Source organism: Lynx canadensis, chromosome D2 (assembly GCF_007474595.2).
Source record: "Lynx canadensis isolate LIC74 chromosome D2, mLynCan4.pri.v2, whole genome shotgun sequence".
In the NCBI taxonomy this organism is placed as follows: Eukaryota; Metazoa; Chordata; class Mammalia; order Carnivora; family Felidae; genus Lynx; species Lynx canadensis.
The window spans coordinates 33846702-33860769 of NC_044313.2; the positions used below are offsets into that span (position 1 = coordinate 33846702).

General features: G+C 36.0%; 2 protein-coding genes across 7 annotated transcripts in view; one reads left to right on the top strand and one right to left on the bottom strand.

Annotated features, from left to right (window-relative positions):
• Positions 1-6944, top strand: part of LOC115527197 (protein FRA10AC1) — an 84683-nt gene extending 77739 nt beyond the window's left edge. For all 6 annotated transcript variants that reach the window (XM_030334669.2, XM_030334670.1, XM_030334672.1 and 3 more), the window contains 2 exons: positions 4475-4553; positions 6770-6944. In XM_030334669.2, the coding sequence (XP_030190529.1) occupies positions 4475-4553; positions 6770-6812 (122 nt within the window). In that variant the 3' untranslated portion in view covers positions 6813-6944. The remainder of the gene's footprint in view (positions 1-4474; positions 4554-6769) is intronic.
• A 3689-nt stretch (positions 6945-10633) lies between these two features.
• PDE6C (phosphodiesterase 6C) overlaps positions 10634-14068 on the bottom strand; it is a 44594-nt gene continuing 41159 nt past the window's right edge. Inside the window, exons 19-22 of the mRNA XM_030335148.1 lie at positions 13584-13658; positions 13385-13468; positions 12857-13013; positions 10634-10700 (exon numbers count right to left, since the gene is read on the bottom strand). Coding sequence (XP_030191008.1) covers positions 10639-10700; positions 12857-13013; positions 13385-13468; positions 13584-13658 — 378 coding nt within the window. The 3' untranslated portion in view covers positions 10634-10638. The remainder of the gene's footprint in view (positions 10701-12856; positions 13014-13384; positions 13469-13583; positions 13659-14068) is intronic.

A 14068-nucleotide genomic window follows, 5' to 3' on the forward strand; every position in this document is an offset into this window, starting at 1 on the left:
ACTGTGAGATGATGACCTGAGCAGAAATCAAGACTCAGATGCTTAACTGGCTGAGCCACCCAGGCACCCCTTAATATAATTCTGAAGGAGAATTTTTAAGTGGTCAGTAATCAGAAATTTTGCACTGGGAAAAATAGAGGAGTTTTAAGATATTTACTGTTTAAAGATTTAATGGAGAACGAAGTGTCAGTGGAGGCATTCCTCTAGTTTAGGAATACAACATACATCTTACAAATTATTTTGCTGATACCTGTTTTGTTTTCAGCATATTTGAAGTGTCCTAAAGCACTGATATTTGTTTCTCCCCACGTAAATCCTCATTGATGTGTAGCCCCTTTTCCTAAATTAGGTAAAGTATAGTAACAGTTTCTAGAACATAGCCAGGCTTGATACTGAAAGACTTCTGCTATCTGGGGCGGAAGTAGTGTGTATATATCTATATCTATATATCTATATATCTATATCTATATTTATATATACATATACATGTATATGTCTATATATAGAGATATATAGATATATGGGACATATATATATCTCTCTCTATATAGATATATATAGATTTATATATACACACACACACATATGTATATACACACACACACACTATCTTTCATTTTCACTTGGATAATGTTTAGTTACTTTTACTGCTATTTAATATATGGATTATTAAAACCAAATCCTTGAAGAAAAACCCAATTTCTGTGGGGAAAAAGAATTTTAACTTGCATTTGCTGATTATTTATTCTGTCAGCCACAATGGCAAGTGGTTTAGTTGTGTTACCTCATTTAATCTTAATAATGGGCATATAATAGCCCATTTTGCAGACAGAAGAACCAAGACCTAGAGATTTTACATAAATTGCCTAAGATCTAGTTGTTGTTTAATAGCAGATCTGGGATTAAACCCAGATTTATAACTCTACAAAGTCTACACCCTTTTACCTATATCATCAATAACTATCCATCAGTGAATCAAATGTAAGTCCACTCTTTATACCCCAATTTTGGCAGATACATTCCACAAATCTATATTAAATGATTTGATCTGTGTCTCAGTTCTATCTGTAAAATGGATATAAAGAAACTTAACTTTGTTTTTTTATTATCAGAGCCAAATGAGACAATATACCTGTAAAGCATGTGTCCAACACAAAGTTAACTTCTTGATAACCTATAGCTATTATTGTTGTTCAGGAAAAGAAAGAAAACCAGACATTAAACAGATTCTGTGTTTTGTTCTCTAGAATTGATCAAATCAAAAGTTAAGTCTATAAAAGTTTGACCTATCCATTATGTTATCATAAGTGGAGACTTGCCACTTCTTCAGTAAGCCCAAGTTATTTAGTTATCATAATATCTAGAAGAACCAAGATGACAGATCTGTTTTCATTATTCAGACATATAGGGAAAATTATATGCAGTTTGTACCACATTCTAAAAGGAACATTGAAAACCAAGAGATTTTCGCATTGAGAGAACTTGAAATTGTCATAGGAAGGTTGAAGGAACTATACATGTTTAGTTTGGAGAAAAGTGAAGGGTTGGGAGAGAGGGGATAAGGAGTTAGACATGGAAACTGTAGATGTTTGTAAAACTGCTTTTGTGTAGACTTATTTTTGGTGAGTATTTGGCAGAACTAGAGTCTATGGATAAAAATTGCCCAGAGACAGATTTTTGCCTTAATTTAAGGAAAAACTTCTCAATTAGAAATATCTGAAGAAAGCAATGGGGGAATGGGCTGCTTCAGGAAGTAGTGAGGTGTTTAAGCATAGATTGGACAGCCACTTGTTTGGGGAGATACTGCAATAAAAGATTGGATCATTGGATAACACCTAGATTAAACACCTCGAGGATCCCATACAGAGAATCAGTGATTTATATTTTGATCCTCACTTGCTAATAACAGCTGCATAGATTTGACACTGATACAAGAGTACCATTTTGTATTGCCTGTTCTCTTGTTATTTCCTTAGCAGTGCCCCTCCCACCTCAGGCAGGCTGTATCAGTTACCATAGGAATGGTTTCTAGTTACTGCCACTCTCAGGGAACTAGAATATTATAGATTCACAGGGTTGCACTTAAAGGTCATATAGTCCAGTCTTCTGGATTTGATTCTCTAATAATATTTGGTCACTTTTTTAGCTTGTGATCTTTCAAAGAAAGTTATTTTATAATAGTCTAAACTGATTTGCTCTTTTAGCAAAAAACTGGATTGTCTGGTATCATAAAACTGGTATAGGAAAGCTGGCCTATGGGAAGTACTCTTGACAGGGAAATTAGCTGCCCATTTTCAAAGTCCTTGTAGGTTTTGTTCTCTGACAACATTAACAGCGTAACACTGTAGTGTTAACTGTTAGGCCTGACTGGTTTTTCTGTGCTTTCTTTATCTCATGTTAGTGAGTTTTCATAAAAATAAAAAATAAGAGTAGAAGACTTTTATTCTCTTTTCTCTCATATTTGGTTTGGGACACTGGCAGTTTCAGTGCTGGTTGTAATTGAGTGGGAATCTTGTTCCCAAGGCTTTATAATTTTGTCATCTTTTATTGTCTTTGTATGTAGATCATTAAAAGTACAACCTCTTCCCCCCCCCCTTTTTTTTTTTTACCATTTTTGTCAGAATTTGTGCCAGAATAGATTTCAGTTAGAACCGAAGTTCAGATATACATATTGATTCATGGATCAGAGTCCAGCAGGTAAAAGGCTAAAACCACTGTGGCAGATCAATGCTGTTTTATTTTTGTGTATTAACTAAGGGACATTCTGTATTGACAGGCCAAATTTGTGTCAGTTCATTTTAAGACCAACTTATTGGAGAGGAACTATTTGCTATTAAAATTACTTTACGACATATACTTTTATTGTATTTTTCAGTATTTGATAATTTTTAGTTCACCAATATAGGGGGATTTACAAGACACATGTCAATTTTGTTATATTTTAAAAATAGAGTATATTCATTGTTTTGATTGATTTTTTTTTTTTTAATTTTTTTTTTCAATGTTTATTTATTTTTTTTGGGACAGAGAGAGACAGAGCATGAACGGGGGAGGGGCAGAGAGAGAGGGAGACACAGAATCGGAAACAGGCTCCAGGCTCTGAGCCATCAGCCCAGAGCCTGACGCGGGGCTCGAACTCACGGACCGCGAGATCAGGACCTGGCTGAAGTTGGACGCTTAACCGACTGCGCCACCCAGGCGCCCCTGTTTTGATTGATTTTTAAGGCAATACATGATCACTGTTTAAAATAGAAAATATTTGGGGAGCACCTGGGTGGCTCAGTCGGTTAAGCGTCCGACTCCAGCTCGGGTCTTGATCTCATAGCTCGTGGGTTCAAGCCCTGCGTCGGGCTCTGTGCTGACAGCTTGGAGCCTGGAGCCTGCTTCCGATTCTGTGTCTCCCTCTCTCTCTGCCCCTGCCCTGTTCATGCTCTGACATTCTGTCTCCCTCAAAAATAAATAAACATTAAAAAAAATTTTTTTTTTAAATATAAAATATTTGGAAATGCTTGAAGTAGAAAGTATCCCAGGCCCACAGGTAATGTAATGACTGTTAAGTTTGGTTGGACCTTACAAACTTACAGTATATGTAACTACAAATTGGATTATACCATGCATGCTTTCTGTAACTTTTAAGAAACTTGATATAGCACAGATGTTTTTTAATGGTCATACATATAGATATGCTAAGGTTTTTTTTAAAAGTTGTATAGTATTAATTTAACCAATCCTTAATCCCTAACTGGTGAGGATATAGGTTGTTTTCTTTTGTTGTTGTTATACTATAATGAACATCTTTGTACATGTATCTCAGGTGCTTATTTATTCTAAGTAAATAGTTAAATTCTTAAAAGCAGCATTGCTGGTCAAAGTGTATGTACATTTTAAACTGATCTATATTGCTAGATTTTCCTCAAGAAAAAGGTTTATAGAAATTTTACTCCAGCAATGTATTAGTATGCTTGTTTCTTTGAAACAGCTTCTTCTAATTAATTTAATCAGCATTAATTTTTAAAAGTGACAATATTTTTTCATAATTTAACTAGCTTGTCCTACACACTAGTTCAATTCTTCAGGTCATGATCCTAATGTAAATAAACTCTCTGCAAAATTCTTAACCTGCGTGTCCTTTGTATGCTGATAGAAAGAAGAAACTAAAGCGAAGACAATTATATTTCAAGAGATCATTCCTTTATAAGAGTTAATATTGGAATCACTACTTTAACTCAGTGTAACTTAGGGAAATTTCCCTTGAGACTTTCCTTGGTCTTTTTGCTGAGACTCTGGTATATCTCAGCTTATTTATTTATTTTTAAAAGAATGTTATTGGTCTGGAAGAGTGAATTACATATTCAGAGCCACAAACGTTGAAGCTAAATTGCAGTTAACTCTGAAGTTAATTAATTGCATTGGTGGGTAGTTCAAAACATGTTTTAAATAAAACACATTTTAAAAATCTCTTTTAAATGAACAGGAAATTCTGATGAAGATGAAGGTACTTCAGAATCTGAACTTTGGAAGGGCCCCCTACCAGAGACAGATGAAAAATCACAGTGAGTCCTGATATTAACAGATAATGCATACCCTTTACATCAGTTAGGAAGCTGCAGCCACAGCTGTTCTTGATAACAATTAATGAAAAAGCTCAGCATCATGAATGTCTGTTTAATTCCAAGGACTCTCTAGTCTGGTAAGATCAGAGTTTAATTCTAGTCATTGCTTATGGCCATAGACAGCTAACTCGTCCAGCTTCCTCTCCAGTAAATTTTTCTTCAGCTCACCTTGACAGATGGCCCTCTGGTCTTTGCTTAGAATCCATCAGAGAAGGGCTGTTTACTAGTTCCAGAGCAGCCTATTCATGATATTCTGATTATCATTAACCTGTACAGGGGAGCTCCTTAAAGATACGGATGGGTAAATTTCCAACAGCCACCTTAGCGCCCAAAGACAGATAATTCAGTGTGTACGTTGTTATCTGCTTTGGGTTGGAAGAGCTATCTGGGTATGGGCTGGGATGTTATCAGCTCTTGTCATATACTGGGAAGTTCAGCACTAGAGCTTTCTCTCCTGAAAGAGGGTAAAATAATACCTACTGCATAGAATTTATTGTGAAGATTTAATGAAATAAAGAATGTAAAGCACTTTGTGCCATACCTACAAATCTAAGCGCTCAATAAAGTTTAATCCCATTTTGTTAGTCTTTAGGCATGTTGGTTCATAATGGAAAAACAATGAACCAATCATTATTCACTAATTTAAGCTGATTACAAAACATCTTGCCAATTATGATATGTTCCCAGTGTAATAGAATTCAAGTGTATTGGAAAGAGTTTTTGTTAAATAAGATTACTTTTATTCTGTGACCTTAACTTTTTTTTCCAGCCAAATAAACAATTCCTACATGTAAAAGTTATTGCTATAAATAAACTATTGCTATCCTAGTCAAACTATTGACTAAACTTTCAACCGTGTAACTTCCCTTTGAAGAGCTTTATAGCTGAAAGTGATTAGACTAGGTCTTAGGATCAGCTCACCTTTTTAGGCAATGAAGATACTTGAGTAAATCCTAAGAAGGCTTTCATAATCCAGAACTCTTTGTGACCTCATAAATACTTGACATTGATCAAGTACTCAACATCTAAGTCTAACAGAGATTCAGCTAATTTCCTATATTTAAGTTTTGACTACAATTTGTAAATTTTTACTGCATTTTGCTGTCATGCTGGGAAAAAAGGGACAACAGCAATGGGGAGTGCCAAATTGCAGATAATTCTTAAATCAACTTTAGCTGATTCTGTTTTGTTTTTTTTTTTTATTAATTTGAACATGGTGTAATAGCTTTTTGCATTCACAAGTATTTAAAATCAAATGATGAAGGCCCATTGTGAATCCCTGATCTAGAAGAACTTTTCTGAAGAGACTGGTAGACTGGTGACTTTCCAGTTTGATTGCCTGTCTCAGAAAGAAAATCTTTTTTCTTTCTGAGACACATCTGATTAGATGTGTATACATTTAATCCTCATAGCACCTCTGTGAGGAAATATAATATCCTCTATTGCACAGATAAGGAGACTGAGCCCAGAGAAGTTAAGTAACCTGCTGTTACTAGCTAGTAAGTGACCGAACTGGAACTTAAATACCATCTGACTTGAAAACCTGTACATTTTCCTTCATCACTCTGGTTCCAAACATTAATTTTGTACTTGACAGTTTTCATAGTATTTTAACAATTTAATATCTCCTTTCAGACTTCAATTCTTTGTGTTAGACATGATTTTTACAGCTACAAATATATATTGACTATTCTCAGAGCAATAAAAACCTATAGCCTAAGCAGATTTTTCCCATTCCTAGGAGCAAGACATGTATTTTGCTGAAAATAGTTTTCTTTTTCATTCATTTCTTGATCAGAGTATAATTTGAAATGAGAATGAACAGAGAAACTATAAAGTCAACCAAAAAAGTAAAGAGAAGCAATAACATTTTATAAAGTATGCACTTTAAAGTAAAATCTTAGGTAATAAATACATTTAGGGGGGGTGGCAACATATGAAACACTTTATATTTAATCAGTCTGGGTATAATTATGATTATTCAAAAAGTTAAGAATTATTTGATGGCTGAATCATGAAATACATTGATATATAGAAGAATCAGCAAATTACATTGAGTGAAAATATTTTATTTTCATTAATCTCCTATTACGTGTCACCTAGTAATTTCTTTTCTGTTGGTTTTAATCAATATGTATACTTTTTCTTTTAAATAGAGAAGAGGAATTTGATGACTATTTTCAAGATTTATTTCTGTGAGATGGAAGAGAGAAGCCTACGTTCCTTAATGTGAAAGTGCACTTTGAAACTCTCCACAACAATGTCATCTACAGGTTGCAGCTTGAGTGGTTTATCTTTGGAAATAAAAATCCAACTACTGTCAGGATGTCAGCTGCTTTGAAAGTTTTTCAGTTCCATTGGAGACATGTTTCCCTTTCCTTTCTGTGTCTTTTCAATTGCTTATATACAGCCACTCTGGCCACAGCTCCTCAAGGGTGAAGCTAGTACACTGTACAGAGAGTCTATTGTTCCTGTAATTTGTAGTTTTTGTTGTTTTACTCATTCATATTTATCTTCCCTTGCCTCAGTTAAATTATTAGAATTATTGGTATCTCACAAAAATTATAAAATAGAGTAAGTATGTCTCTCCAGCTTCTATTTATTTACTTTCCTTTCATCCACTGGCACCCTCTTTTTAAGCACCTGCTTTCCCATCACCACCTGTTTCTAGCTGCCTTTTTTTTTTTTTTTTTTTTTTTTTTTTTTTGCTTACCTTTCTCTTGCTTTCTTCTCCCCTATACTACTTAAGGGAGTTTGTTATAATCAAAGTTGACTTCCCAGTGTGTGAGCAGTTTATTATAAAGTAAGTTAATACTATTGGGGGAGGGGGGCAGATGAGGTCCCAGAAGTCAAACCAGTAGATTAGGTTAAAAGTTGACTCTCCAACAGAGCAATTCTCCAGTAAGATAATTGAGCTGAGTAATAGTAGGTGCTAGAACTTGTCCCAGATATAGTCATGCAAATATGGGTGTACTTCCATGCCAAAATATATTATAAAATGTAAATCTTAATTTGAGGATCATACCCCTCACAGTCACTGGATGTGCTTTAGGAGATCTAAGCACTCCTAGAATCTGTGTAAACTTCTGTGATTGTGTGTATTTTGGGGGGGAAAGGGTCTATAGTTTTCATCAAATTTTCACATGGATGTGTTGATATTTTTAAAAAAAGGTTTTAACCCATTTTTATAGAGTAAGAGCCAAAAGATAGAGGAGAAGATGCATGATTTTGGTGAAGAGAGAGGACCTGTAGAAAGTGATCTAATAGCATGTCGATTATTTTGTTGAAGGTACACTTTTTTTTTTAAGTTTATTTATTTATTTAGAGAGAGCGTGAACTGGGGAGGGACAGGGAGAGAGGAAGAACAGGAATCCCAAGCGGGCTCTGCGCAATCAGCACAGCCTGACATGGGGCTTGGGGCTCAATCCCATGAACCTTGAGATCATGACCTGAGCGAGATCAAGAGTCAGATGCTTAATTAGAGCCACCCAGGTGCCCTGAAGATATACTATTTTAAATGACATTTAAACATGGAATGATTGGTATTCAATTGCAGAATAAGTAGTATCTTTTTTTTTTTTTAACATTTTTGAGAGAGCTTGAGTTGGGGGGGGGGGGGCGGGCACAGAATCTGAAGCAGGCTCCAGGCTCTGAGCTGTCAGCACAGAGCCCAACATGGGGCTCAAACCCACGAACCATGAGATCATGACCTGAGCCAAAGTTAGACGCTGAACAGTCTGAGCAGCCCAGGCGTCCCTAGTGCCTTATTTTTAAATGGTTATCATCAGAGATTTTCCTTTTATTAAACAGTTCTTATTCATTGTATTTGTCAGACTTCTATATGTGAGGCATTATGCTGGATATTGCTACAAAGGAACTATCTACGAAATAATTATGCAGTCATTTCTAAACTATCAAAAAACGGTAAATCAGTATTGGTTTATTAATATTGAACATTGTTTTCATACCCCCTCTTAAAGAAACTGTGTTTTTTTAATATCTCACTACTTACAGTGAATAAAAAGGAACCTTGATTCCTGAGGAAAAAGTGTTGAAATGTTCAGCAAACTGAAATTAGGAAATATGTAGCTAAAACATTTTTATGATAAAAATATATTCATAGTTTGGCGATCATCAGAAAATAATATTCCTGTAAAATTAAATGATGACTAGAAAAACTAAAGACTTTTTAAAAATAGATCCACATATTTGGTATTGCAAGTGTGGTTTATGGACATGAGGTTCATTTATAAATTCAGATCATTACATATAATCACAATACTTAATCTGTTCATACATAATGGAAGTCATATTTTTAAGGTGTCTTTGAAAAGGCCTCAAGATGATGAGTTTAAAGATTAATTCTCCAGCAGACCTGTCTCACATTTGGCTCTAGTGCAGTCAGTTTTCAGTGGACCACTGGTTTGGGATATGAAGTTATGCTTTCTTCTACTAGCTCTTAAGCAAAGTTCCTATTTTTGCAGACCTTCAATGGTGGCACATCTTTGCTCCTCAGTTTGCTTTCTAGTGAATAAGGAGGGGAAGTTGTTTGAGCTGATATTTGTTGTCAAAAATTACATAAAGAGTTTCTTAGGCAGTTTCTAAAATAATCATAAAAGTGGAGTTTCAAAATTATTGTAAGTAATGGAAATCAGGTATACATGTATTACCTACTCAAGGTGATGAGTTTAATAGACAACACTCATTTGGGTGTATATATTCAATGAGTTTTTTACCCTCTAAATATATTTTTTTTAACTTTTGGGCACTCCTCATTTATACCTGTTTGTTATGACATTTATTCAAAATATTATTCATTCATATTTACTGAGCACCTACCTTGTACCAGGCACTACTTTAGGTGCCAGGATAGACTTAGGAACAAAACAGACAAAAATAGACAAAAATCTTTTCCTCTCACAGACCTCACATTTTAGTGTGAGAGTAGCAATCCTAGGATTCTAAATCTTAAAATTTTTTAAATTGTCCTTAGTTTCTCTTGAGAAACCAATATTTAGAATGCCTAGTACATAGCTATAGTAATCATTTTTTAAAAATAATCTCTGTTGAAGATTGTCACAGACTGTTATAACTGTCTCTGTTACAGATTTGCCAAAAGTGGGTGTGATGTTCACCTTTCCATTGTCAAGGATAAAAAGTGGAAATAGATGATAAGCATTTCAGATAGAATAATATTTGATGTCCTTTTATTTTCTAAATAGTATTTACAGGCATTATAAATTCTATACTGTATTTACTCTTACCTTAAGACACGTTGATGAGAGATTTTTAGTTTAGGAAGGAATTTGAGGTATGAATTACAATTATTAATGTTATGGGCTGAATTATGTCCCCCCCCCCCATTCATGTTGAAATTCAAACCCCCAGTACCTCAGAATGTGATTCTATTTGGAGACAGGGTATTTAAAGAGGTAATTAAGGTAAATGGAGATCATATGAATGGGCCCTAATCCAATACGACTGTGTCCTTATAAAAAGGAGATTAGGACACAGACACACAAGATGGAAGACTTTGTGAGGATACAGGGAGAAGATGACCATCTACAAGCCAAGTGGGGAGAGGCCTCACAAGAAACCAATCCTGCCAACACCTTGGTTTTGGACTTGGAGCCTCCAGAACTGTGAGAAATTTCTGTTCGAGCCACTCAGTCTGGTATTTTGTTACGGTAGCCCTAGCAAATGAATACTATTAATAAGGACCTTTAAAAAAAGAATTGGTGACTGGTTTCAGGATTGTATATTTTTAATTTAAAGCAAATTGGCACCAAAAATGCACTTGTTTTCGTCTTGTATTTTCCACTTCTGTTGAACTTTATTTTACCCTCGGGGTTTCATGCTAGCAATAGGTTTTCTTTTGGTGGTCACAAGGGTAGTTTATCTGAAGATCCTTTTACTCTCTTAGTTCGTGGTTTGCTGAATGAAATTCGCTGAAGTTCTTTTGCATGTTTTCTGTTTTTCTTCAGAAGTAGAAACAATATTTGAAATTTAGACCAGTTGGATTATATTACAACATTAGACATGTTTTGGACTTTTTGTCATCACTGCCACCTCCTGAATCTTCTGTGGCTAGCAAAAAGAAAAACAGTAGTATTGGGAATCAGTGGACCCAGAGTATTTTTCTTCTAACCCTCTCATGACCAACTTAATAGCCTAATTAATAGTTTTAACTTATAACAAGTACCAGTGGTTTGATCATTTAAAAACTTGAAATCACGTTCAGGGTTGGTCCTTTTGAAAAAGAGAATCTAATAAATGATTAACCAATTAACATCTGGTTCTCAAGGAAACCACTGATCTGCACAATCTGGGAGTCTAAGTTGTTACTTTGTGCCAGGTACTAATGTTGCCTGAGAGTACAAAATTATGTTCTTGGGTCACAGAGACTTCTCAGGGTAGCAGGAAAAAAAATTCAAAAGGAATTTTTATGCAAATAGAGTATAATAGATCCATATCCAATATACTGAATACTAAAAGAAAATGTCGGGAGACACTTAACCTGATATCCTGTTCATCATAAAATTGAGATAAGGATTAAATTTACTTGTACTAGGAAATACCTTTGCTTTTCACTTGGATAGTAAAATTTACCACTTCTGTTATCTTTTTGAAGTGCAAATCAAATCTTATTCTTTTCCCATTTAAATCCTTTTAATGATTCCCCCTTGCTCCTGTAGAGGACAAATCCTCAAGCAAGGCCTTTAAGGCCACACTTTCCTGCAGAACTGTCTTACCAGTTCCCCAGACTCCAGTTACACCCGTTTAAGTTCTACAATTGCATCAGGCTTATTTCCACCTCAAGGCCTCTGTTGTCACTTCCTCCCCAACCCCATCTCCTTTCTTTGCTTAGCCAAAGCCTGCTGTCTTCAGAATTTACCTTAAGCATCCTTCTTCTGGAAAGACTTCCCATGTGGTAGTTATAGATAGATAATCAATTGTTCACTTATTGGTTTAATGTCTAGCTCCCCTACCAGGTGGTAAGCTCTGTGAGATAAGGACCCCAACTTTCCCCAGGCCCTGCCTAACACGGGGCCTTATACAGAGCAGATGCCCAATAAATACATTGCTGAATGGATATCCAGAAGTCATAAACTCCTACTTTTATTGTGTTGAAGGACCTCCTTAACCTTTTAAGCAAAATATTTTCTCCCTCTATGAATTTTTAAAAATACCACTAAACACAGTAGAATCATCTAAAAGGTATGTTGTATCTTTTGTTTTACAAGGCTCTTCCAGACACAGATGATTTCTTTGCTAAACAGAATTTCTTACAAAATCTTTTGAGTGCTGTCAAGACAGAATACAAAATCATGATGTTAGCATTCCAATTTCAAGATGACATTTGAGTCATGTGATAAACTCATAGTTGATCCCAAGCATCTTAACAGTGGTTTCCTGAAGATAATGTTAAACCGAACAGAGTGACTTTAGGAGTAGAAACTTCATTGGGAAAAACAGCACAATATGGGAACATTCGAGGCATAGTCTCAAGTCACCCCATTCAGCTGTCCAGCTTTACTTCCATGTAGGGCTTCCTTAAGTCTGGAAGGGAGGCTGGAGATAAATCTTCTCATTACATACACAAGAATTTTGAGCTCAGAGAGGTGAAGCAAATTGCCCAAAGCCTTACAGCTAATGCATAACGTTAGGACTAAAGTTGTTTTTCTCACCTAACCCTGATCCCACTGGTTCCATGACTCTTGTATTTCTAAAAACTCAGTATTCTGTGGATGTACCCAGGAGCCACCTACTAGAGTGGATAAAGAAGCCTAGCCCCAACCCCTACTTCAACTGGACCAGTCAATTCCTCCTGGAATTATTCATAAGATCTTGTTTTGGGGGAGGAAAAATCTCTCAAAAGCACTAATCAATTTATTATAATTACTGGGAAAGCAAGTCTCCTGTTTGCATTTACTTTTTATGGTTTTGTCAGTTGAAATTAAGCTCAGCCTGACTTCTGGCTACTTTACAATGAGCAAAAACAGATACCATCTAGGGGTGCCTGGGTGGCTCAGTTGGTTGAGAGTCCGACTTCGGCTCAGGTCATGATCTCACAGTTTGTGGGTTCGAGCCCCACGTCGGGCTCTGTGCTGACAGCTCAGAGCCTGGAGCCTGCTTTGTATTCTGTGTCTCCCTCTCTCTGCCCCTCCCCTGCTTGCCCTCTGTCTCTCTCTCTCTCTCTCAAAACAAACATTAAAAAAAAAAAAAAAAAGATTCCATCTAACCTTTTGCAGCCATGTTTCCTTCTTCCTGCTTTTTTGTCTCCTCTTCAATTACCTTCATCTTTGCATCGTATTCATCAGCTAGGGATTTCCATTCTACTCTGTTGTTCTGAAGACCAGTCAGCATTGGTGTGATTTCTTTGTGAAACCGTGAGAACTCCTAGCAAGAATTTCAGGTCAGAAACATAGTCATAGTTGATTTTCAGTACTTTTCATATGCAGAAAAGGAACTGTAAGGAATTATTACAGTGCTCAGAGCTGCTAGGATGAGCCTAACTCAGAGCCTTGGGAACAGGAAAGACAGGTGCTGTTTTCTAAGTACGTCTGGGTCTGTTCAGTGTGCTCCCTTCTAAATTCTCTTAGTTTTTATTCCACCCTTGAATGAGAGATTAGGATAATTCCTCAAGCTACTTTGGAGAAACAAGGACACCCCTAATGGCTTTCCATATGGGAGACTCCATTTTGGTTAACAGTTTGAAAGAAAAACCCTAGTCCAGCTGATTATACATTTTACTCAATTCGTTTACTTACCTTGTATACAAAAGTACAAACAAAATCAATAAATCCAACTTGAAGTTTGGGTAGTTCGTCTTTTTTGTTTCTGTCCATCATAGGCTAGAAAGAGAAGTACATTCTTTAAGGATAGTTTTCTAAGACTCAGGGAACAAAAGAGACTGATTTGTATCAATAATTTGTAATAAGTAGTGTGTTTCTATGTCAAAGTCTTTACAATAGGCTGTTGCTGCAGCACAGTCCTCTCCAGATCTCCTTGTTCCCAAAATTCATTTGCAACCAGAAGTGCCACCTGCAAGTAAGAGTAAGACTCGGTTCATGAAAGTGACTTATTAGTAGAGAATTTGCATTTTATCAGTGTGCGTGACATTTCAGGATAGCGTTTATATTAATGCTCGAGGTGTTGTCACACCATATGCTCTTTGGTATTAAAAAGATGTCATCTACAGATTATATTGAAATGGCAAAGGGGAATTCCTCTTCGTGCGTCAGTGTTCTAGGCCCGTTCTTGGAGTACCTGTCTCCTATTTGCTATTGCCACCACTTCTCAACAATAGAAAGGGGAGATGGGAGAATGTTTAATTCCATTACATTTTGCTTCAAGCTCTAAAGCTTCCCATGCCCTCCTTTTGTCCTGCTTCTCTCTTAGCATCTAGCATGTGTGTGTGCACATCCATGCACACACGCGCACACAGATTAGAA